This window comes from Neophocaena asiaeorientalis, unplaced genomic scaffold (genome assembly GCF_003031525.2).
Source record: "Neophocaena asiaeorientalis asiaeorientalis breed wild unplaced genomic scaffold, Neophocaena_asiaeorientalis_V1.1 scaffold19, whole genome shotgun sequence".
NCBI lineage: Eukaryota > Metazoa > Chordata > Mammalia > Artiodactyla > Phocoenidae > Neophocaena > Neophocaena asiaeorientalis.
In genome coordinates, this window is record NW_020173388.1 from 4,115,071 (window position 1) to 4,141,266 (window position 26,196).

General features: G+C 36.5%; 1 protein-coding gene across 3 annotated transcripts in view; it reads right to left on the reverse strand.

Annotated features, from left to right (window-relative positions):
• The window catches only part of CEP135 (centrosomal protein 135), a 76,398-nt gene that overhangs the window by 19,017 nt on the left and 31,185 nt on the right, over positions 1–26,196 (reverse strand). For all 3 annotated transcript variants that reach the window (XM_024746741.1, XM_024746739.1, XM_024746740.1), the window contains exons 12-19: positions 23,120–23,272; positions 22,067–22,219; positions 17,350–17,427; positions 10,194–10,345; positions 4,127–4,242; positions 3,898–4,052; positions 3,416–3,471; positions 693–861 (exon numbers count right to left, since the gene is read on the reverse strand). In XM_024746741.1, the coding sequence (XP_024602509.1) occupies positions 693–861; positions 3,416–3,471; positions 3,898–4,052; positions 4,127–4,242; positions 10,194–10,345; positions 17,350–17,427; positions 22,067–22,219; positions 23,120–23,272 (1,032 nt within the window). The remainder of the gene's footprint in view (positions 1–692; positions 862–3,415; positions 3,472–3,897; positions 4,053–4,126; positions 4,243–10,193; positions 10,346–17,349; positions 17,428–22,066; positions 22,220–23,119; positions 23,273–26,196) is intronic.

Here is a 26,196-nt window from a genome sequence, read left to right on the forward strand (position 1 = left end):
ACTTTTTTAAGCAAATATTACCATATATCTCCCACAATATATGTGACCACATATCTGGTATTTAAACTAAGGGCTAGCTACGCTCAGGGGTTGACATTTTAAAAAATTTATATATCAGCAATATACTCTATAATGAATAATTTTTAAAAATAAAATATTTAAAATAAGAAAATTATTGGTTTTCTTGGTGTAATCCTTTAATAAACCAGCACAAACAAAACCAATACCTTTTAGTATTTGCCATTCTAAAATATTCATTAATTAACTTACAGGCATATCTCTAAGCCACTGGAAGTAAGTACGAATAATTAAAATCTATCATGGGTCTTTAAAACACAGCAACTTTGCCCTGGGAGTGATGCTGAGGTCCTCACCCAGTAGAGTAACACCGATTTCTGCCATAGAGAACACCATGCTCCCAGCTTCAGGATTCCTTGCAACAAAGACCACAATGGTGAGGGGACTACAGTTGTACCCATTACACACCCTGTAATATACCGCAGCATTCTAAACCACATTTTAAGATACCCTTATAAACACTATTCTCCTTAAAGAATTATTTCTTTTGTTGTTGATATTTATATAATTAAAATTTAGAAAGCATACTTAAAGCTTTAAAATTTAGCAAACTATGAATATATTGTATAACTGTATACTATAAAACTATCAAAGTTTATGCTTTGTCCTCATACCTGGTTTTCTCTTGCTACTGTAGCCAGATCATCCTGTAATCTTCTGTTTTCCTTAAAAGACATTTCTTTAGATCTTCCTACTTCATCAAGTTCCTTGTGAGCTGCATCAAGCTGGCGCCGGAGGCTGCTTATCTCACGGTCCCGATTAATCAATGTTTCCTTTAGGTGGCTGTTACATGGGTGGTGTAGCAATAATAAAGCTTTTTGGAAAATTTAGTTCATTTAACTGTTGTACTCTGATTTAAGTATACTAGGAATGTAAGAAATTACAACTACTCAACCTATGGACTGGGAGAAAATATTTGTAAATGATGCAACCAACAAGGGTGTATACCAACAGCTCACACAACTCAATAACAAAAAAACAAACAACCCAAGCAAAAACTGGACAGAAGACCTAAATGGACATTTCTCCAAAGAAGAAATGCAGATGGCCAATAGGCACATGAAAAGATGCTCAACATTGCTAATTATTAGAGAAATGCAAATCAAAACTACAATGAGGTACCACCTCACACCAGTCAGAATGGCAAACATTAAAAAGTCTACAAATAGGGCTTCCCTGGTGGCACAGCGGTTGAGAGTCCGCCTGCCAATGCAGGGGACACGGGTTCGTGCCCCGGTCCGGGAGGATCCCACATGCTGCGGAGCAGCTGGGCCTGTGAGCCATGGCCACTGAGCCTGTGCGTCTGGAGCCTGTGCTCCGGAACGGGAGAGGCCACAACAGTGAGAGGCCCGCGTACCGCAAAAAAGAAAAAAAAGTCTACAAATAACAAATGCTGGAGAGGGTGTGGAGAAAAGGGAACCCTCCTACACTGTTGGTGGGAATGTAAATTGATACAGCCACTATGGAGAACAGTATGGAGGTTCCTTAAAAAAGAGAGTTACCATATGATCCAGCAATCCCACACCTGGGCCTATACCCAGACAAAAGTATAATTTGAAAAGATACACACGCCCCTATGTTCATAGCAGCATTATTTACAATAGCCAAGACATGGAAGCAACCTAAATGTCCACTGACAGTGAAATCTATAAAGAAGATGTGGTACATATATACAATGGAATACTACTCAGCCATTAAAAAGAATGAAATAAAGCCATTTGCAGCAACATGGAGGGACCTAGAGATTATCATACTGAACGAATAAGTCAGAAAGAGAAAGACAAATACCATATGGTATCACTTATATGTGGAATCTAAAATATGACACAAATGAACATATTGAAGAAACAGAAACAGACTCACAGACAGAGATTGTGGTTGCCAATGGGGAGGGGGCTGGAGGAGGAAAGGATTGGGAGTTTGGGATTAGCAGATGCAAACTAGTATTATAGAATGGATAAACAACAAGTCCTACTATATAACACAGGGAACTATGTTCAATATCCTATAATAAACCATAATGGGAGACTTCCCTGGTGGTGCAGTGGTTAAGAATCTGCCTGCCAATGCAGGGGACACAGGTTCAATCCCTGGTCCGGGAAGATCCCACATGCCTCAGAACAACTACGCTTGTGTCCCACAACTATTGAGCCTGCGCTCCAGAGCCCGCGTGCCACAACTACTGAAGCCCGCGTGCCCTAGAGCCTATGCACTGCAACTACTGAAGCCCACGCACCTAGAGCCTGTGCTCCACAACAACAGAAGCCACCACAATGAGAAGCCTGCACACTGCCAATGAAGAGTAACCCCCGCTCACCGCAACTAGACAAAGCCTGCGCGCAGCAACGAAGACCCAATGCAGCCAAAAAAAATAATGGAAAATAATATGATAAAGAATATATATATATATAACTGAATCACTTTGCTGTATAGCAGAAATTAACACATTATAAATCAACCATACTGCAATAAAATTAAAAAAAAGAAATTACAACTACTGAATTAAGATACTGATTAATTAGGTGAAGCAGATATTTCAGATCTCTACCAATCATTATGTGCAAATAAAATAAATTTATTATTCTAAAAGTCAAGTAAAAACAGAAGACTTTCAAGTGTTAGGAGCAGAACATAAACGATTCAATTGGCAAACACTTATATAATGTTTAAGTCCCCACTATTATATAATATGTAAGGGTGTATAAAATAAATACAATTAGTGACGTTTGTCTTGAAGTAGAGACCAGACATAAAATGTAAAGTCTTGTAACAATGTTCAAAAAGGTTTAGATGTGGAATAATTCAACACTGGCTACTAGGGTAATCTAAGTTTTAATGATTAGGGCCTGCACAGGGTAATTACAGTAGAAATAAGGAGCAAGTAGGTATGTATAAGAATAATTAATAAGACATAATTGTTTAGATGTGGATGACAGAGGAGGGAAGAAAGTTAAAGAGGATAACATTTCCATGCAGGAGACTGAGAAAATAACTGCTACTGATAAAAACAGGAAAATTGAAAAAGAAATTTTCCTATTGCCAGATTGCTATTCAAATAGATAAAGCTGCATTCACTGAAAATTTCTAAAAAAACTGGATGCCGGGGCTTCCCTGGTGGCGCAGTGGTTGAGAGTCCGCCTGCCGATGCAGGGGACACGGGTTCGTGCCCCAGTCCGGGAAGAACCCACATGCCACGGAGCGGCTGGGCCCGTGAGCCATGGCCGCTGAGCCTGCGCGTCCGGAGCCTGTGCTCCGCAACGGGAGAGGCCACAACAGTGAGAGGCCCGCGTACCGCAAAAACAAAACAAAACTGGATGCCGTTCCATTGATTACTTACTTCATAGAAGATTCATACTCTGAGACTGTTATCTTCATCTGAGTAATAGCTTTTTCCTATAGAAATTATAAAAATATGTAAGATTCTAAACCATTCATATAGAAATGTCTTCATTTGAATTGATACAATATCACATTTATATAGTTTAAATCCAATTATATAAATTATATTATAAAAGAAACCTCCAAGTAAACATATTTCCATGTACGAATTATATTTCATATATTGGCATATTTCTACCCACTAAGAATTTGAATTGTTCCTTGAGTTTGCTATAATCATATATGATAAAACTGTCTTCTAGAAATAGAACTTTGAAAGATTCAAATTATTGGTATAAAATGAAATTTAAACACATTAGAAGATACGGCTTTGGGTCTTAGGAGCTTGTACACAGGCAATAAGAACTGCATATCTAAAACAGAGAATAAAATAAGCTTTTCTGTTCAGATGCTGGATAACATTACTTAACAGTCACATACTTTATTAGCTAGGTTTTCATGCAAGTTTGCAATCTTTTCTGTCTTCTCATCTACAGTCTCCTGAAGAATGTCTTTTTCTTTATCAATAACACCAATGGTCTTTTTCATTACATGAGCCTCTTCATTCTGTGAAGTCATCTTGAAGTGTAGTTTATCTATAAATGAAAAAGAAATGTTTGTTAGACAAAGTAAATTAGGATTCGCAAAAACAAAATTGAAGAATACTTACCTATTTTTTCCTCCAGTATTTTAACTTGTGCTTGTGCTGATTCAAGTTCACTTCTTTTCATGGAAAGTTGGTGCTGATGGTCCTCAAGTGACCGCTGTAGCTGCTCATTTACTAGCCTAAAGGGTCAGTGGATAAAAACAAATGGTATTCTTTATCTCTGGTAGAAATAATTTTTTTAAAATGAAAGATCTTAAAAAATATTTTTCTTATTTTTAAAGTTTCTTTTATTCCTTATTTTAAAGCTCTTCCAGTATAATCAATGGCAATATACTATATATATTATTCCTTTCTTCAAAACTGTTCCATCTTCCTCAAAATAATACGGTGTAAAAATCAAATTAATTGCATACTTTTTTCTAGAGGCTTCCTAGTAGTTTTAAAGCTTTTCTCAGTTTCCTAATAACAACCCTCTTTCTTTCTCTTAAAATCTACTTTCAATAGTCAAGGCAAAGGAAAAGTCTTGCTTTTACAGAATGGCCTAGCACTTCAACATCCTGACCATCCTGACCAGGAAGCTTTGAATTCTGCTTCCCATTCTGACTTTTTTTGATAGGTAGTCAACAGGAGGTCATAGTAAAGAGGGAAATAGGTATTTACTGTAGTGCAATGAGGATTTAAGACTAAAGATTGGTTTCAGGAAGCAAAAAAAAAAGACATACAGCAAAAATAAAGACAATTTCAGACAAATCCCTTACTGATCAGTAAGATTAATTTTTTTTCAGAAGTAACAAGAATTTGCTCTCATGTCATCTAGGGTCTTTGGAAGCTTTTAGTCCTGGCCTAGGAATTCTTGGTCTGGCTGTGCTGGAAAAACATGGCTCTCATATTAGGCTATTTATTGGGGACTTCCACAGGTTCCTTTTAGGGTTTGTTTGAAGATGAGATAGTAGAAGATACTAAAGGTGGCTTAGTTTAGAATTGCCTAATAGGGAGGAGGTTGGATTCTGAAACCACTAGTAAGATGGGACATCTCCCACAGAAATGAAAAAGTTTTACATGCAACACTGAGATATTCTGAAACACAAAAGACATGACCCTGACTGCTCTAATAGCAAATGAATGATGACCCAGAGGCAGGGAGGGAAGTCAAGGTGAGGCTGACTTCTTTAGAATTGCACAACCAAATAAAACCAAGTCAGAAAGACTCTCGGTTCAAGCAATTTTACTTCATAGAATCATCTGTGAGGTCCAGGTGACTCACTGTATTCAAGCTGCTTGTAAAAGCTACAACTATGACTCTGAGGGATATAACTACACGGAGTGGAGAAAAAAGAAAGCTAATATTCACCGTACTGATAATTGACAGACGTTACCTCATTTATTCCTAGGACAGTTCCATAATTAGAACCATTATCTTGATATTATAGAAACAAATAATAACTTGTTCAAGATGGCAAAGCTATTAAGGCAAAGAAAATATATAAATCCAGTTTAGTCTACCCTGATATCAATGTTTTTCTACTACATCACACTGCCTACTACAAAGAGCACAGGACATCTTCCATGTGGAAGGGAAAATGTCTGCCAGTAAGCTATAAAGAATCCTTTCAAAAATGGAATGGCTCCCAGAGTTCCTACTGAAGGACACTGAGTAGTTGGCAGTGCTTGAAATCCTAAGTAGAAATGTAAAGATTTTTTACATCTAAGTTCATTAGCAGGGTTAATTCCTAATGAAAGTAGGGTTGATAAATGAAGGCAGGATAACATCTTGATTGATTATACATATAAAGGAGGCCCTTAGTGAGTCTTAAAAATAGCTTTGCCTTTTCATATTCTAGTGTAGGCAGGCAAGGAATAATAGAGATTCCACACAGACCTCGGCAGTAATTTTCTGACAGAAGGATTGCTGCTAAGATAAAGGTCTTCTAAATGAAAGAACTGAGGTATAAAGTTCATAGGAAAGAACAGTGGAGTGACTATCATATTATTTGTCATCATGGTGTTTGGAAAGGAAAATTTGAGAACCTGTTGAGAAGTAAGTTGCTAGGATGAGCTAATTTCTTAGCTTCGAAAGTGCTATAAGCAAAAAGCAAAGGGAAGTGATGACTTCCCACCAGAGAGTGAAGCAATAAAACTTAGAATCAAAATCTAGCTCTCCACTTACCAGCCACGTGGCTGGATAAGACCATCTCTCTGAGCCTCAAATTCCTGAGTTTTATTACAGTACATGGATGTATACATGCTCTCATCTTAGGGGGCAAAAGTAATTCCTTCTCTTCATGATAGAGTATATTTTAAACAAAGACAGCATCATAAAGGGTCCTTTATTCATAAGAAGTGTTCAAGTTGTAAAATGGAGCTGAAGCTCTATCTAAGAGGCATAGGTTTGGAATTTTAATGGCCTCTTAGAAGAAAGAGAGATTGATATGGTATCCCTGTTTTTTTTAAATTAATTATTTTTGGCTGCGTTGGGTCTTTGTTGCTGCCCATGGGCTTTCTTAGTTGCAGAGAGTGGGGCTACTCTTCATTGCAGTGAGCAGGCTTCTCATTGCAGTGGCTTCTCTTGTTGCGGAGCATGGGCTTTAGGCGCACGGGCTTCAGTAGTTGTGGCTTGCAGGCTCTAGAGTGCAGTCCCAGTAGTTGTGGTGCACGGGCTTAGTTGCTCTGCGGCATGTGGGATCTTCTCGGACCAGGGCTCGAACCTGTCTCCTGCACTGGCAGGCGGATTCTTAACCACTGCGCCACCAGGGAAGCCCAGTATCGCTGGATTTTTTTTTGGTATCCCTGTTTTATTTCAGATGTCTCCAAGACTCTATGGTTATGACCCACCACTAACTGAGAAAGTATCATCTCTTGATAACTGAGAGAGGGGAATAGGGATAAGGACTGGCTTTTCTGTCACATTTCTGCAAAAGGATGATGATTTATATCTGGTGGTCCTAGGTCCCTTGGCCCTTCTAAGTCCAGTTCCATGAGCTCAGCTGTCTTTACTTAGGGCCCTGGCTCCTCTTCCTGTCTTGGTAGAAAAAAATGTTAGACATGCCCAGAAGATAATTCTTAGGCATCCTAAGGAATCTATGAGCCTTATCTAAAATGGTTCTCAATTCCCTTAACAAATAAATACTTCTCAAAGGAGACCAGTTATATTTGGTTTTCTGAATATACAAACACACTCTACTATAAAAGCTGATACTTATTGCCATAATAATAACTCTAACTAGAGCTTATGGGCTCTTCCCAGGAAAATCAGCTAATGCATTTATTTGATCCTGGATACGTACATAACCCTCTAGTTTTAAAGAAGGTACACAGAATAACTAAAGACTAAGGTGAAATGAAAACAGTCTGACAGTATTTTCAGCTGCAGAAATCTAAATGTTTAGAGGCTCATAGCTAGCAGTGGTAAGGATTATGGCTATTGTCCTCTGCTGCTGCACCAAGAGACTAGACCAAAGATCCTCTATTTGGACAATTAGAGACTGTGCTTGATATAGAAAAGACTGTTTGGTGGCACTGAAATTTGATGAAAAATGCCTAACTCAGGAAGGGAAAGAGAAAATGGGCCCACCAGGTGGATGAAAAGGAATATATGCTTTATCTATCTGAGTATCAGCTTCTTAAATGTCTTCATGTTAAGGGAAACAACTTGATGTGATTAAAGGGACAGCAAGATCTCTATTAAACATATCAAAAGTTGCATGAGGTTTGGACAAGGCGACTTTATTTCCATACAGTTCTTGGTATTATGTTTGTATTGGGTTCAGCTTTGGATGTGAACCTGACAGCTTGAACTCATAGTTCTAATGTTTACTGATGTATACTGATATGGAGAATGTGACTGACACACCTTCCTCAGACAAGTCTGATATTTGTCAGAGCAAAAAAAGTTATGGAATCCTGCAATCCCCCCATTATTACCTGTCTCTGTTTACAGACAAACAAAGGTAAAGAGAAAATTCTCCACAACCCATTCCTATAACAAGGTAAAGAGAAAATTCTCCACAACCCATTCCTATAACACAGTGAACTGGATTATTCCTAGGTGAGGGAAGTAGCAGGTTGGGTAAGAGAAAAGGGTATTAGTATAGCAGAGAAAACGCCCAAGGAGCTGCCCGGTAGGGGATCCAAGGGAGGGCACTGAAAGCTCTGTCTTATAAGACTGGAAAGGGCATCCTGTGAGGGAAGGAAAGGGGAGTTATAGCTATAGTTTGAAGGAAAAAGCAAAATGGACTAAATGCAGCTCCAATCATCTGGACACAAAACGGAAATGGGTAGTCTAGTAATTCTGGGTGACAGAAATATACCATGGTATTTGTACTTTGGAGTTGAACATAGACATGAACCAGAGGGGGAGAGGCCATTCCATTCAGGTAGCTCTCCTTCATAGGATGTTATGTAGTGCCTTGCAAGGAAAAAAAAAAACAAAACGGAAAAAGAAGCTTCTACCTTAGTTCTTCCTAAATGGTATTCCTTAATTAAACAGACAAACAGCCAGCTCTTGGTCTTATTACATAGTTTGTTTTGATTTTGTGTAACAAACGTTTCCTAAATCTCACCACTGTTCTCCAAGTTCATTGCCACTGTTTCACTCCAGACACATTGTCTCCATTGTCTGCCATCAGTCTCTTAAGACTCCAAATTCACCTTCCCTATTTTTGTGAGAGTTCACTTCCTAAGAGGCATGGTAGGAAGTCACCCCCTTGGTTAAAATTTTGTTTGTTCTCCATGTTTATAAGATAAAATCCAGACACTCTTGGTTATCATACCAAGTTCTTTATTACCTGACTTCAACATGTAGATACAGCCTACTTGGGCCATACTGACTTTTTTTTACCATTTTTCAGACATCACCTTTTAGACTCTGTATATAAATATTCTGATTTTACATTTCTTTGAAAGAAGAACGAGAAGAACAATGACATAGGTAGCAAAAAACTCTGTAATTTCCAGCAATTCTACACTAAGGAGTCCAAATAATCTGAAGTACAGGCCTACCTTGGAGATATTGTGGGTTTGGTTCCAGACCACCACAGAAAAGAAAATACGGCAATAAAGTGAATCATGTGGATTATTTGGTTTCCCAGGGCATATAAAATTATGTTTAATACTCACAAACATAAAAAACAAACTTAACGGTTAACAAAGGGGAAGGGGGAAGGGGGAAGGGGTAAATTAGGAGTTTGGGAATAGCAGATACAAACTACTATATATAAAATAAACAACAAGGTCCTACTGTATAGCACAGAGAACTATAATCACTATCTTGTTATAAAACATAATGGAAAGAATATGAAAAAGTATATATGTGTGTATATATATATATGCATATATGTATTAGTGAATCACTTTGCTGTATACCAGAAACTAACAAAGCATTGTAAACAACTATACTTCAATAAAAAATATTAAATTAAAAATTCAAAGCCATTAAAAAAATAAGTAAATAAAAGTTATGTCTGTACTATACTGTAGTCTATTAGGTGTGCAACAGCATTATGTCTGAAAAAAACGATGCACACACCTTAATTTAAAAAACCTTATTTCTAAAAAATAGTAACCATCATCTGAGCCTTCAGTGAGTTGTAGTAATAGTCAAAGCTCACTGATCACAGATCATCATAACAAATATAAGAATTACGAAAAAGTTTGAAATATTGCAAGAATTACCAAAACGTGACACAGAAACATGAAGTGAGCAAATGCTGTTGGAAATACGGCACCAATAAACTTGCTTGATGCAGGTTTGCCAAAAACCTTCAATTTGTAAAAAACACAACATCTGCAAAGCACAATAAATTGAAGCACAATAAAACAAAGTACACCTGTATCTGTTAGGGAGATTTTAGAAGGAGGTAGGTACAAAAATTTGCCTGCAATCATATCAAGCTATGAAAGTCTTTAGAAGTACAGATACTCAAAACTTACCCAGATTCACTCAGTGAACAGGAACCTCCAGAGATCAGTCCCTAAATCCATACTTTACAAAAGCTCCCCAAGTGATTCTGCTGCAAAGCCAACTTTGAGAACTACTGCTTTTCAAAGGCCTAGTCCAAAATGCCACCATTATGAACCTTATATAGCAACAAGCTTGTTCCCAGAAGAGAAATGAAACTTTCAATAAACTTACCTAAGTGAGTTCATCTCTGTTTTCTGATGAGATGAGTCACCAGTCACATGGCTAAGTTTTTGAGCTTGGAGTTTTACTTTTTTCTCTAAAGACTCTATTGTTTCTTTCATTTTTAACATTTTAGACTTTAATTCACAATTTTCGTTTTCAAGCTATAATTAAATTTTAAAAATTAATAGGTATATGTCTCAGTTTCTTTTCCTTAAGCACTCTTTCATAATATTTCTGGAAGAAAACTAAGGAAATAAATTAGATTTATTTAAAAATACTTTAAAAGTCATGTGTACACTTTAGGTTCTAGATGTCAGAATAGGCAAACACATTTTTCTCTCTCTCCTCTTCAATATCATTGAAATCAAAGAAAAGATACCAAAAAAGAAAGGCAAGAAAGGAAGAAAAGAATGTATCCATAATAGCAATGAAGGGAAACCACTAGCAGGCCAAAATTTTGAGAAATTTCTAAAAAAAAACGTAGCTAGGACTGAACTGAAGAAAGATCAGAGCAGAAAATACCGTAACCCAAACACAAAATGGACAAGATTTATATGAGGAACCTGTAACATGTTCCTGAAGAGCATAAAACACAACCTGACAATGTGAAGACACACCATATTTCTGAATGGGAACACAATATTGGAAAGGGATTAAAATTTCCTGAAATAATTGTAAATTCAATAAAATTTCAGTAAGAATCTTGACACAACCTTTTTAAAATTAGATGGGTGACTCAGATTTCATTCTAAAATTTATTTAGGAAAAAAGGAAGTTAAGAAAAAACAGTAAAAATGGGGGGCGGGAGGAAGACTGCAGCTAGACTTGCTTTATGAGATATCAAAATAAATGAAAAAGCTACTATAATTAAGACAGTATGGATTTCACATATGGATAAGCAGATACATCACAGATATAAGTTTAGAAAAGGCAGCATTTTAAGAAAGTGGGAAAAGAATAAACTTTTTAAAAATAGAGCTGGATAGCCACTCATCGGAGACAAAAAATTAGCTAGATTCTATTCTATTTTACCTACAAAAATAAATTCCAGATGCAATAATGATCTATATACAAAATTCAAAACCAAGAAACATTAGTGATAAATTTCAGTCTTCCAGTTGAAACTGTAGACTGACCACACACATTTTTAACACTCCTTCTTCTGGAAACAGTGCTAAAATGACAGTAAAGAAATAAGGTTATATACTCATAAGGACAGAGAGAACAAGAGAGAAAACAAGGGTGAACAAGTGACTTCAAAAACTTGTGGAAGACAGAGCAGAGAGTGGTTCATAGTGGAAGAAAGATATATACAATCTAAAGCAGGGTCTGAACCTAGGAACTAATGACCTTTGAGGCCAGATAATTGTTTGTTGTGAGGGCCGTCCTGTGCACTGTAGGACGTTTAGCGACATCCCTGCCTTCTGCTTACCAGATACAATAAGTACTTTTTCCCCTAATTGTGACAGACAAAAATTCTCCAGATATTGCCAAATATCTCTTAGGAGGCAGAACTGGCCCCAATAGAGAATCACTGACCTAAAATGGCCACAGTCGGGAATACCAATGAGCGCAGCCAGTTGAGTTAGCCTGAAGAAGCTCAACACGTGGAGGCATGAAGCCGTGAGGTGGGGTCACAAAGAGAACTGAACAAGGAGATTGGCTGAAAGTCTATATACTGGGACACTCATACCCCAGTTATCTCTTTCTAGAAAGTTCTCTTGGAAATCAAATATATTTAAAAAATCAATAGACGGGCTAAAAGACAAAGTTGAGGCAATCTCCCAGAAAGTTGAACAAAAAGTCAAAGAGAAAATAAAGGAGAAATGATAAGAATATTAGATCTCTTTAGGAAGTCTAAAACCAACAAATAAAGCTCCAGAGAGAGAAAACAGAAGAGTATAGTAAATTGAAGACACAAGATAAAGAGAAAACCCCGAATCCTTTCAGAAATAAAAACATGTCATGTACAGAGGACTCAGAAAAGAATAGCATCAGACATCTCAAAGAAAGTTGAAAGACCAATGGAGAACAGTATTCAAAATTTTTAGTGAAAATAATTTTCCAGTCTGGACTGCCATATGCCTGAGCCAAATCATAAATTATAAAAGTTCAATAAAGACATTTTCAGACAAGTAGAGTACCAAAAAAATTTCCTCCCATGTATTCTTTTTCAGGAAACTGCTGGAGAAGATGCTATACCATAATGAAGGAACAAACCAAGAAAAGAAGAAAATATGAGGTTCAACACAGGAGAGGGGGACAGGGAAAGTCTTATGAGGACAGCTATGGAGAGACATAGTCCATAATGAATCAAGACAGAAAGCTCAAGAAGGAGGAAAAAGGGGGAAAAAGACCAGAACTGGTAAGTTTGAAAACTCAAAAAATATTGAAAGGCATGTGGCAGAGATGGAGTTCTTGATAAAAATTAGCAATGAAAAACAGAAAAGTAACAAAAAACAAAATGAAACAAAACAAAGCAAAAGCAATTATTAACTCCAGGAAAATGGTCTACAAGAAAAAAGGTAAGAGTAGTACTGTCCCACTTGGCTGAGCCATAAACCACGAGAAGTCTTGGTAATATAAACAATAACTACTTAAGTGAGCAAAATATGTAATTAAACTATGTAATGGGGGAAGAAAAGGGGAGTGCTAATCCATCATCTACCATCACGGAGACTCACTAAATAACCTTAAATCAATAAAGACTAAATAGCACGAGCACATTATTTAGAAACAGGGAAGTAAACACCAGGAAAGAGAATTGTGGATGGTAATTTGTGGGATATGGAGGTGGGAAAGGAAAAAAAAATTTTTTGCACTAAAAATCTTCCAGAATTCTTGTTCAAACAAGAGTACATGTGTGGTATAAAGACTAAAAACAAGAACATTTGTGTACCCATCACCTGGCTTAAAAAATATTACCTGAACCTTTGACACTACTGTGAGCAGTCTCCAGTGACATCCCCTAACTCCTGCCCACAGTATCCACTAACCTGAGTCTTCTGTTTCTCATTTCTTGCTTTTCCTTAGCACACCACATTTGTATCAATCTCCAAACAATTTACAGTTTAGGTTAGCATGTTTTTCAACTTTACATAAGCAGAATCATACTGCATGTTTTCTTCAACATCATAGTTGCAAGATTCATGCATGTTGATGTTTGTAGCTATTATTCATTCATTTATGTTGCTCTGTAACACGCCATTGTATGACTTACCACTGTTTATTTTCCTCACAACTGACATCCAGATTGTTTTCTTTTTTCTGTCAGAGAGTAAACATTTTAGGTTTTGTGAGCCATATGGTCCTTTGCCACTACTCTACTGTAACAAAGACACAGCCATAAACAATGTATTAACAAATAAGCATGGCTGTGTTCCAATAAAAACTTTATTACAAAAACAGACTGGAGACCAGATTTGGTCTAGAGACCATAGTTTATTGACTTTGATCCAGGGTTCATATCTAGAAATGTATTTGCTGGCTAATAGAGTATGCCTTTGCTAACCTAGAACAATGCCAAATTATTCTCCAAAGAGGTACCACCAGTTTGCACTCCCAGAAGCTTCACAAAACTAATAATACTAGCTATAACTTGTTAATTTCTGATGGATGTGAAATGATTTTGCTGTGGTTGTAATTGGTATTTCCCCTCTTATTGAGGTAGAACATCTTTTTATATTTATTAACCATTTATAATTTCTTCTGCCATGAAGTGTCAATTCACATCTTCTGTTGAGTTTTTTTTAGGTTAAATGTATGGTAAGTTGTTCTCTGCATTAGTGGCTTGTCTTTTCAATTTATGGCAATTGGATAAACAAAGATGTTCTTGTCAATGTGGTCCTATTTATCTATGTTTTCTTTAAAGGAATAAACTTATTTGTGTCTTGTTTAGGAGCAAACACTGGCACCTGACACCTGCTAGCTGTGTGATCTTGGGCAAGCTTCCCCTCTGTTTCTTTATCTGTGAAATAAGGATAATATTAGCATTTACTTCTTATGGTTGTTGTGAGAATTAAAATTATATACATGAATATATATAAAATGTTGAGAATAGTACCTGACACACAGTAAATGCTATATAAATGATTGCTATTATTATTATTTTGTCAAGGTAAAAAAGATTTTTCTCTTGTATTTTCTCCTAAAATTTGTAGCTATTTCTTGAACATTCAAGGTTGCAAGTAACCTTGAACTGATTTTTGGGTCTGGTATATTTTAGGTAGGATCCAATTCCTCTTTTATTTTTTATTTAAAAAAATATCTATCTATCTATCTACCTATCCATTCATCCAACAATCCATCCATCCATCCATCCATCTATCTAGACTGCGCTGGGTCTTAGGTGCGGCACACGAGATCTTCGTTGCGGCATGTGGTATCTTTTAGTTGTGGCATGCGGAGTCTTAGTTACGGCATGCATGTGTGATCTAGTTTCCTGACCAGGGATCAAACCTGGGCCCTCTTCATTGGGAGTGCAGAGTCTTTCCCACTGGACCACAGGGGAAGTCCCCAATTACTTTTTTATATACATATATATGAACAATTGTCCCAGACACAATTTTGTGGGTTTGCTCTCTGCTGGGTTTTATCACTCTCTTAATCCCTGAGCACTACCACCCTATCTTAATTAATAACTCTAAAGCCTTCATATCTAGTAAGACAAGTTCCACACCACGTTCTTCTTTAAAATTTCTTCGTGATTCTTGGCTCTTTGCTTCCATGTAAATTTTAAAATCTATTGTCAGTGTTCACTCTCACACACATCCACCCACCCACCCATCTTCTTGGGATTTCAGCTGAAACTACATCAACTCTACAGATGAATTTGGTGAGAATTTACATTTTTTTATAAACATAATATCTGTCACCTTTTTAATAAATTGGATATATCTCTCCACTTACTTAGGTCTTCCTTAATGTCTTTCAGTAAGGATGCAAAATGTTTTCTATTAAGATCCTGCAAAATTATACATAGGTATCTTGAATTATTTATTGCTATAAAAATGGTATGGATTTTCTTTTTATCTTGCTTAGGATTTGTCATGCTACTAGAATTCACTGTACATCCTGAATCAGAGGATTCCTGTGTTTTCTATCATACCTAGAAAAGTATCAGTTATTATGTCTTCAAAAACAGCCTTCTCCCATATTTTATTATATTCTCCTAGAATTTTGACTAAATAAATGTTGGACCTTCTCACTTTATTCTCTAAGGCTTTAACTTATTTTATATTTTCTATCTCCTAGTCTCTTTCCAATGACTTCTAGTACTTCAGATATATTTTCCAGTTCATTAATTCTTGCTTTCAGATTCTGGGCAGGCTAGAGTGACAGGGACCCTTTTACCTGAAATAACTAAAAATTTGGGCAAAGTATATGGAACAATGGTTTTCCAGACACTGGCCATTAGGCAATGATGGATAGTGATCCCTGAGAGATGAAACAAGTGAGATGAGCCCTATAATTGTTCCAGTTTATTGCCTGAAGAATTTCCAGGCTGTGGCACAGGGAAAGAAACCAGCTGGACCTGGTGATTCCTGTAAGTTCAGAATACAGGACTGAGAGTCAAGGGAGGCCAAAGCAGGTAGAATTCGCAGGGTGGATACTGGAGGAGAACTGCACAGAGTAAGAGCACCAGAGATCTATAAACGGTGCCCCTTGAATCTTCAGCTGAGGAGAGCACAGCTCACAGAGAGCTACCCAAGGCCAGGGAAAGAACCATCAAAGAATTAGAGGGAACAGTACTGAGGGCTCATGCAGGGCCAGGAATAGGTTCTTTTCCCATCAGTCATTTGAAAACCTCATAATTCATGAGGCAACTGGTAGTGAGCGTACTCAAAAAGATTTGGTTTCAGTAGTAAAACAAAATTAGTCCGAAACTAAATGCCATTCTAGTCCCACCTAATTAAGCTTAAAAGCAAAACCAAAAAGTAACAAGCTACTTCCATCTGTCTTAAGTGTATCCCAGAACAAACTTCAAGAGTGTTTCTAGGAATACAAGCTCTCCAGCAACCAAGAAAATAAAATTCACAATGTCTGACATCCAATCTAAAGTTACCAGGCATACAAAGAAGCAGGAAAATACAACCTATGAGGAAGAGGGAAAAAAATCAAGTGGCCCAAAGCTGATAGAAACAGATGATAGAATTAGCAGACAAATAAAAACAATGAAGACAGGGAAAAAGAAACTAGTCAAAACAAAACACAGAAAGAAAAAAAGACTATCAGAACACATACCAATTTGTTAAAAGCCCTATCTCTAGTGAGAGCGATAAGGAATGAAAATGATTTTCACTTTTTACTCTAAGTCTGTATTACATGATTTTTTAAACAAGAGCAAAACAACGATAATCATAGCTAACACTTACTGAGTGCTTACGATATGTCAGTAACTATACTAAGTTCTTGATATCTATTAACTCATTTAATTTTCACAAAAACTCTAAGAAGTAAGTATTAGCACCATTTCTATCTTACAAATAAAGAAATTAAGCGATAAAAAGTTTAAGAAACTTGCCTACAGGTAACAGGTGACAAAGATGGATTTGAATCTAAGCAGTCAACCTTCAGAGTACATACTCCTAGTCACTGTTATACAGTTTCTCTAACATATTATTTTTTAATTTTAAAAACATAAAAAAAAAAAAACAAATACCATATGCTAACACATATATATGGAATCTAAAAAAAAAAATGGTTCTGATGAACCTAGGGTCAGGACCGGAATAAAGACACAGATGTAGAGGATGGATTTGAGGACATGGGGGCTGGGCGGGGGAAGGGTAAGCTGGGATGAAGTGAGAGAGGGCATGGACATATATACACTACCAAATGTAAAATAGATAGCTAGTGGGAAGCAACTGTATAGCACAGGGAGATCAGCTCAGTGCTTTGTGACCACCTAGAGGGGTGGGATAGGGAGGGCGGGAGGAGACACAAGAGGGAGGGGATATGGGGATGTATGTATACATATAGCTGATTCACTTTGTTATAGAGCAGAAACTAACACAATATTGTAAAGCAATTATACTCCAATAAAGATGTGAATTAAAAAAAGATAAAGAAAAACAAACAAAAAAAACATACAGTACATTAAAACTATAATTAAAATAGTCATTCATATAACAAAATATACCTCAAATTCAGTTTGATAAATTACCTGGTGATTAACACATGTCAAATGTTCAACAGTTTTCTCTAATTCTGATTTTCCCAAAATACTCATTTCATGGAGATGCTGTAAGAGAATTTTATAGATGTTCACTCACATAAGATAATAAAACAAAATTACCAAAGTAAGCAATGCAAGTCTACAGTACTATTTTATCTGTCTTTTTATAACATAGAAATGTTTTAGAAAGAAAATCATTCGAAATTTTACCAAAACACTGCTTTTGGTTGAAAACAAAAACACAAGAGGTTCTCATCTTTTATGCTTTACCTCCATGTATGACTATAACAAGACACAGATTGGTATGGGTTCATTTATAAAGATTTACACAGATCAATCCATTAGCACAACTATAAAGGGAGAAACCCAGCAGGTTAAGTAAGCTCAGGAGAATGCCCTCATGAGAGGAGATGAAAGAGAAAAAGAGTATAAAGGAAGAACAGATGGGATCAGAAAGACACAGGAAGCAGAACACTACAGGGCCATGCAAGTGATCAGTTTCAACAATGAGCTGGTCAACAGTGTAAACATGAGTGTTGTTATTTTTGGTTATATTACCTTATCCAACTTTTGCTGATGCTAAGTCTAGGACAAGTGATATGTTGGCGTTCTGTGAGAATTTTTCGTGCAAATTCTTACTTCCATCCATGTTATTCATTAAAAATAAGTAAAGACATCTGATGTTTGGATTATATATTTCATTGAAAAGATCACTGTGCTGTATGCATTTTTTTGTTTATTAAATCATTGGACTGGTATTGAGTACCTACTATATACCCAGCACCAAGTAAGGTATTAGGAATACAGTAAAATGGATAAAGTCTCTGATATCATAGACATTATAGTCTATTAAAGACAAACCTTAAACAGATATTAAAATAAAATCCATGAATATTCTGCTAGGAAAAGGAACTTTATGGCGACATACTGAAAGGGAGTCTAGGATCTAGGGTTCATTTCCTTTGTGAGGAAATGATGTTTAACTTGGCTATAAAGGATGAACAGGAATTAGCCAGGTGAGGGGACTGGAAGGGGTGAAGGATTTTTTCCTTAGAAAGTTGAGGGCAAGAAAAAGTCCATTAAGCCTGGCATTGAGAAACTGAGGGGTGAGGAATGGGGGGGATGAGCTTGGGGAAAAGAAGCTAGACCTTGAAGTAGGCAAGGGCCAATCATCGAAGTCCCTGAAAACAGTTAATGGATTTTAAATAGGAAGTGATGTGATCGGATTTACATCTTTGAAAGATGACTCTGACTTCAGTGTGAAATACAGATTTGAGAGGCCGCTAATACACTAGTGCAGTTGAGAGAGAACAATGGCCAGAATAGGATGGTAGCAGGGGAACAGAAACAAGTAGGCTGATTGAAGAGAAACCAGTGTGAGCTGAGGAGCCAGATTCTTTGTGACTTCATTAGCAGGTGATCTTGGACAAATTATTATTACTGCTTTTTTAAAATTAAGGTATAGTTGATCCACAATATTATATGTCTTAGGTGTACAACATAGTGACTCACAATTTTTAAAGATTATACTTCATTTATAGTTTTTATAAAATACTGGCTGTATTCCCTGTGCTGTACAATATATCCTTGTAGCTTATTTATTTTATACATAGGTGTTTGTACCTCTTAATCTCCTACCCCATTTTGCTCCTCTCCCCTTCCCTCTCCCCACTGGTCACCACTAGTTTATTCTCTATATCTGTGAGTCTGATTCTTTTTTGTTATATTCACTAGTTTGTTTTATTTAGATTCTGTATATAAGTGATAACAGACAGTATTTCTCTTCCTCTGACTTACCTAAGCATAATACCCTCCAAGTCCACCCATGTTGTTGCAAACGCCAAAATTTAATTCTTTTTTTATGGCTGAGTGGGTACTCCATTGTGTGTGTGTGTGTATGTGTATATATATATATATATATATATATGTATATATATCACATCTTCTTTATCCATTCATTTGTTGATGGACACTTAAGTTGCGTCCATATCTTGGCAACTATAAATAATGCTGCTATGAACATATATCTTTTCGAATTAGTGTTTTCCTTTTCTTCAGATATATACCCAGGAGTGAAATTGCTGGATCATACAGTAGTTGCATTTTTAGGTTTCTGAGGAACCTGTGTACTGTTTTCCACAGTGGCTGCACCAATTTACATTCCCACCAACAGTATACAAGGGTTCCCTTTTCTCCACAACCTTGCCAACATTCGCTATTTGTGTTTTTTTTTTTTTTGACGACAGCCATTCTGACAGGTATAAGGTGGTATCTCGTTGCGGTTTTGAATGTCATTTCTCTGATGATTAGCGATGTTGAGCATCTTTTCACGTGTCTGTTGGTTGGGCAAATTATTTAAACTCACTGTAACTCAGAGACCACATCTGTAAGCATTACCTGACTAAAAAGGCAATTGTGAAGATTTATTGAGATAGCTCTTGTAAAAAGCACTCAGAACAGAGCTTCCCACATGGAAAGGGCTTAATAAATGTTAACTATTATTTAAGAGGTAGCATCAATAGGACTTTGTGATTAAATGAGAGATAGGAGCTTTCAGGGAAAGAGGACTCAGTGCCTGGGTTCAACAACTGGGTAGATAGATAGTGGAACAACAGGAAACTACTAGAGAAGACTTAAAGAATGAGAGGATTAGTTCAGTTTTTATGTAAAAGACCTATTGCAAACTCATAAATCCTGACTCTTGTAATCCAGAAAGATTCTGGTCATATGAATGTCACTTTTTCTGAGTTTTTGGTATAAGTACATTTTTTTAATCCTGTTTTTACATTCCTTAGTCATTTCAATGATATGGAAAAGGCTAAACCAGTAGCTTGTACTAAAACTTGCCATATTGCACAGTTTTCCATTTGGTAATTTTAACAATTATTTTTATAAAAAAGCACTTTTTGGAAGGCAATATTCCAAAGGATCCCAATTAAAAGTATTTTGTAGGGGTAAAACTTTAACTGAAAATTTATGACATAAAGACTACCCTTATAATACTTAAATGTTTTTATTCTTAATCTTAGCGACTAATTTCTAAGCATTAATTCAATAATATTTATTGGAAGTAAACTATGGACTCTGTAATAGTTAACAGTAATAGTTTAATATTGAGTTCTTATAATGTACTGAGTAGTATTAAGTGCTTTATGTATATTAAAATTTTGGGGGAGATTATAAAATATACTGTCCCTAGATATTATACCAAAAGCACACACAATAAAAGAAAAAATAGATAAACTGGACTTCATCAAAATTAAAAACTATCTGTGCTTCAAAGGACAATACTAAGAAAATGAAAAGACAACCCACTGAATGGGGGAAAGTATCTGCAAATCATATATCTGATAAGGGGACTATATTGAGAATATATTGATACAAAGTATTCTTATAATTCAATAATAATGAGACAACCCCACTTAAAAATGGGCAAAGGATCTGAATAGACACTAAAGAAGATATACAAGTGACCAAATAAGCACTGAAAATAAGCACATTCGCTAACAGAGAAATGCAAATGAAAACCACAATGGATACTACTTCACGCCCACCAGCATGATGATAATAAAAAACCTAATAACAAGTATTGGTGAGGATGTACAGAAATTAGAACTCTTGTACACTGTTGGTGGGAATATAAATGGTAAAGCCACTTTGGAAAACAGCTTGGCAGTTGCTCATATGGTTAGTTATAGTTATCATATGAATCTAGGTATACGTCCAAGATAAGTGAAAACATATATCCACATAAAAAGTTGTACACAAATGTTCATAGCACCATTATTCATAACAGCCAAAAAGCAGAAACCACCCCAATGATAAAATATTTTCTATCCATAAAATGGAATATTATTCCACAATAAAAAGGAATAAAGTATTGATACATACTACATAATGGATGAACCTTGAAAACATTATGCTAAGCTATGGAAGCCAGACATAAAGAAACACATACTGAATGATTCAATTTATATGAAATGTCCCAAGTAGGTAAATCTAGAGATAGAAAGTAGATTAGTGGTTGTCTAGGCCTGAGGAGGCTGGGGAAAATTAAGAGTGGCTGCTACTGGGTACAGGGTTTCTTTTCGAGGTAATGAAAATCCTCTAAAATTGATTGTGGTGATGGTTGAACAAGGCTGTGAATATACTAAAGCCAAAGCATTGTACACTTTAAATGGGTGAATTATATAGTAAAGTGAATATCTCAATGAAGTTGTTTTGCAAAAAAAGATAATGCCCCTCCACATGAAGGACTTCCTATTGAGATCAGAGGTTGGTTCTTTTCTATAAAGAACCAGATGATAAAAATTTAGGCTTTGTGGACCATACAGTTTTTATTGCAGTTACTCAACTCTGCCACTGCAGCACAAAAAAAGCTACACAAAACACATAAACGAATGAGTATTCCAATGAGTATTCCAATTAATGAGTATTATCAACAATGAAATTTGAGTTTCATAATTTTCACGTCTCATGAAATATTTTTCTTTTGATATTTTTTCAATGATTTTAAAATGTAAAAACCATTCTTAGCACACGGGCCATACAAAAACACAGCGTTCTGGATTTGGCTCATGTGTCATTGTTTGCCAACCCCTGATCTAGATTCAAAATAGTCATGTCACAGGAAAACATATAAAAAGACCTCCCCTTTTCTCAATAAATTATCTTTTAAAAATAAGTCAATTAAGTCAATACGTACTTTTAACTTTTCTTTTAAAGCTTCTTTTTCTGCCATAATCCTTCTTAAGTCAGATAATGCAAGTTCTTTTTCCTTTTCCATAAGACTAACAGTATTATGGGAGATTGCGGTTTGGGTAGATTCTTGTCTGAGTGCAGATAATTCTTCCTGAGCCTTAATGTATTAAAGATATAAATTAAAAAACATTGGACATGCTCCCAGTTTAAAAAAGGCAACTAAACATATGCTACTTTTGCTCTCTTCCCAAATGCCACCAAAATGAGAGTAAAAGGATTAATGTAATAATAGTAATAATAAAAACAAAGGACAAGGAGATTGAGGGAAGTGCCAGCCACAAAATGTGGGAAACCAAATAGCACATGGACAACTAGTAATAAACTAAGCAGTCCCAAGAAAGCAGAAATCTAAGCTAACAGTGGCAAAAGCCCAGAAGTGGATCAATTTGTACTGCAGAATCCCAAAAAAGCACCAGAAGTGAAAACGGCTTTTTCAACTTGGCCTCTTAACCCGTATGTCCTTTCTCCCTCTAAAAATAGCAATAGGATTTCATGGGAGATTGGTATGGGAACAAATTTTGGTGATAAACACCATGCTTTGCTCAGACTCACCTTGCCCTCTAACAACTGAGGCTTTATAATTAGCCCAAACTGTATTGAATCTCCCCTCCCTATCCCTAGAGGCTAAGTCCTTAATATCCAATTAGTGAGTGCTACCCACTGTTTCATAGACATACCCCAACATGTCTGAATCCCAAGGATACACTTGGCTCAGAGTCAGGCTGAGACTCATTCAGCAGTTTTAGAAATAGGGAATTATCCCTAACTGACCTGACCCATAGATAAGCTAGAAAAGAGGAAGAATAAATAAGAAAAAGCAATAGAAATCTCTGCTTTGGGAACAGGATGATAGTAGAAACTGTTACTTACTAATTCTAACTCTGAAGGAAAATCACTAAGGTCCATATATTACAGTAATTTAAAGGATATATACTGGTAGCATTACAGTTAACTGGTGCTATATAATCTGTTGGCTTAATTATAATCAATATCTTACTTCATTATATAAGACACTTAGTTTATCTCTTTCTGCTGTCAATAATTTAACATTGGACTGTATATCCTCCATATGTTTTTCAAATCTTTCTAGCATATGCTGAAGTTCATCTCTTTCTCTTGTGATCAGATGAATTTCTGAGTTGTAATCACCCTGAAACATAATTCAAAAACAGAAGTTATCATTTGTTATAATTATCACCATTTGGTTGCCACAAGGATGCTGATGATGAGACTGACTGAAAGATGCTAACAGACAAAAAGAACACAACTTCCTTTAATGTAATTAAGGAACACAATTTTTAATCTATAAGGAGAGAAGGACAGAGAGTGCTGGCAGTACTGGGGCAAATTTCCTGGCCTTCAAGTTCCCAGCAAGGGACTCAGTTGCCACTGATACTACTTGATCAGATTCCATGAGATGTTTCAACTGTCATTCTCCCTGAGTTGTTTATACTGGTGGTAACTAAAGCATAATCCCCAGACAAGAAGCATGTAGCATCTGGGAACTTGTTAGGCATGCAAGTTTTGGGGCCCACCCCAGACCTACTCGATCAGAAACTTTGGGGACAGGGCCCAGTAACTGGTTTATCAAGCCCTCCAGGTGATTCTGATTCATACTGATTGTTGGGAATCCCTACTTTATAACCCTCTCCAGGGGAGGAATTAAGAGGGTATGTGTATAGCTGCTCATCCAGTACAAGTAACTGTACAGCCTAGCACATTCCTCAGTGTCTTCTGTGACTGAATCTAAGATCAATTTCCCTAGCACACCAACCCCCAACTATCCCAGCTTCAAACCTATGTGAGGCCTATTTTTGCAATCAGATAAATATAAATATTTCTTTTTTTAAAGATTTATTTATTTTTGGCTGCATCGGGTCTTAGTTGCAGCTCACGGGCCCTTCGTTGCGGCATGCGGGATTCTCTTCAGTTGTGGAGTGTGGGTTTTCTCTTCTGAAGTTGTGGTGTGCACCAGTTGTGGAGTGTGGGCTCTGTAGTTTGCGGCACACGGGCTCTCTAGTTGAGGCGGGCGAGCTCAGTAGTTGTGGCGTGCGCAGGCTTAGTTGCCCTGCGGCATGTGGGATCTTAGTTCCCCGACCAGGGATCGAACCTGCGTGGCCTGCATTGGAAGGCCGATTCTTTACCACTGGACCACCAGGAAAGTCCCAATATAAATATTTCTACCAGACGGTGTACATTAGGGATGTTCACTGAATAAGCAACAACTTCCAACATTTCTAAAACAAGATTTTTCCTATTATTCCAGTACAATTCAAAAAATCCACTATCTTCATAGCTATTGTAGAAAATAAATACAGTAAATGTAGACTTGGGATCTGTGGTATATTAATGTTCAAGTACTAAATGCAGAAGCTCCAGATAGTGATAATCTGATAATTTGGTACACTGGGAAGCATCCTGATCTATGTTATTCAATATCTACTGTGCACATACCATGACCAATGTAGACTTGGTAAATGGTAGATATCTGTGAAGTTCCCTTCACCTGCCACTTGGAAATAAGTTATCCTCTTGGTTAAACAAGCAAAATCAAGGCATAATGGATGAGATTAGCTATATGGACACCTTAAAGGACAAGATGTATTATAGGACAAAAGCAATTAGGGTGAGGACTTAATCAAGGTTTAAATAACAATAAAAGAAAATCTGTAACTTAACAGTATCTAAATAAAAATATCTTACCGAAAGGAGGTGGGCTGCCTATGTTTTAGAAAGGAGAGCTCAATGAATAAGGATTTGACAGTCTATTTTCATTACTGTCTAGGTCTCAGCTTAAACATCACTTTCTCTAAGGAGTCCTTCAGGATTCTCCAACCTAATTCAGATCTCCCTCAATGTACTCTCATAGCATTCTGAATCTTTCCTGTATTCTTTCCTCATTAACACTTACTTTACATGAGATTATAAAGTTATTTACATGACTGGGTGTTTAATGTGTCTTTACCACTAAAATGTAAGCTCTATCAGGGACACAGTAGGTATCTGGTCTTACCACATCTTCAGCACCTAGCATGGTACCCAGTAAAATGAATGAATTCTCTACTTTTCCAAATAGATCTTGTATGTAGGCATTTATATTTGTGTTAATAATTCCCTTTTACCACTCCATTGTTCCTAATACACACACACACACACACACACACACACATAGGCACACACACAATGCTAAAGACTGTGAGGATAGGAAATAGGTCTTCTTTATCTCATATTCTGGGTGTCTCATTCATAGTACATTCTCAGTATATGTCTACTGAACTGAACCTAACTTTCTACCTAGACCTGATGTGCTTTGAACCAGCAAATAATAAGGAAATGAAACATTTACTAGGAACTAGGTGTTATGCTGAACCCTTCTACAAATTATCTCATGTAACTTTCACAAGAGGCTGTAGTTACTTTCCTCACTTTGCAAATGAGGAAACGTGAAGTTAGGTAACTTGTCTAAGGTCATAAAGCCAGTGTGCAGAGTTGAAACTTCTATCAGGTTTCCAAATCCAAAGCACTTTCTGCTACACTATACTCAAAACTCACATTTGGAACCCTAGTCAGTACAACATGAAAGAGGACAGTGCCGTCCCTACACAGACAACAGAGAATCAATGGGTGTACTGTTGACAAAAATCATTGATATTAAAAATGTCAATATTTTACTGAGTTGCTGCAATCCCAAGAAACTCTGCCTAACAATTTGCCATAAAGCAGGGGTTGAAAACTCACAGCCTGTACCTAATTCAGCTTTAGAGAAGTCTGTTGTCTGCCAACAAGCGTTTCTAAGCACGTTTAAAATACCCAATTTTAGGTGGGAATTTACTCTAGTTCCCAGCACTCACAACTGTCTTACACTCCATCCATTTCACTCATGTACATCACCTATTATTCCCTACCATGCCTGAAATTTATTACTGGGACTTTAAAATGCTATCAATGTCCCAACTTTCTAAACTTTAGAAAGTGAATTCTTTATCTATGTCAGGTAACATTAGAATATTTCAAGAAGTAAATAAGTTGAAGGGGGGAAAATCTCTCCTAATTTCACCAGTACCTTACCAGTAC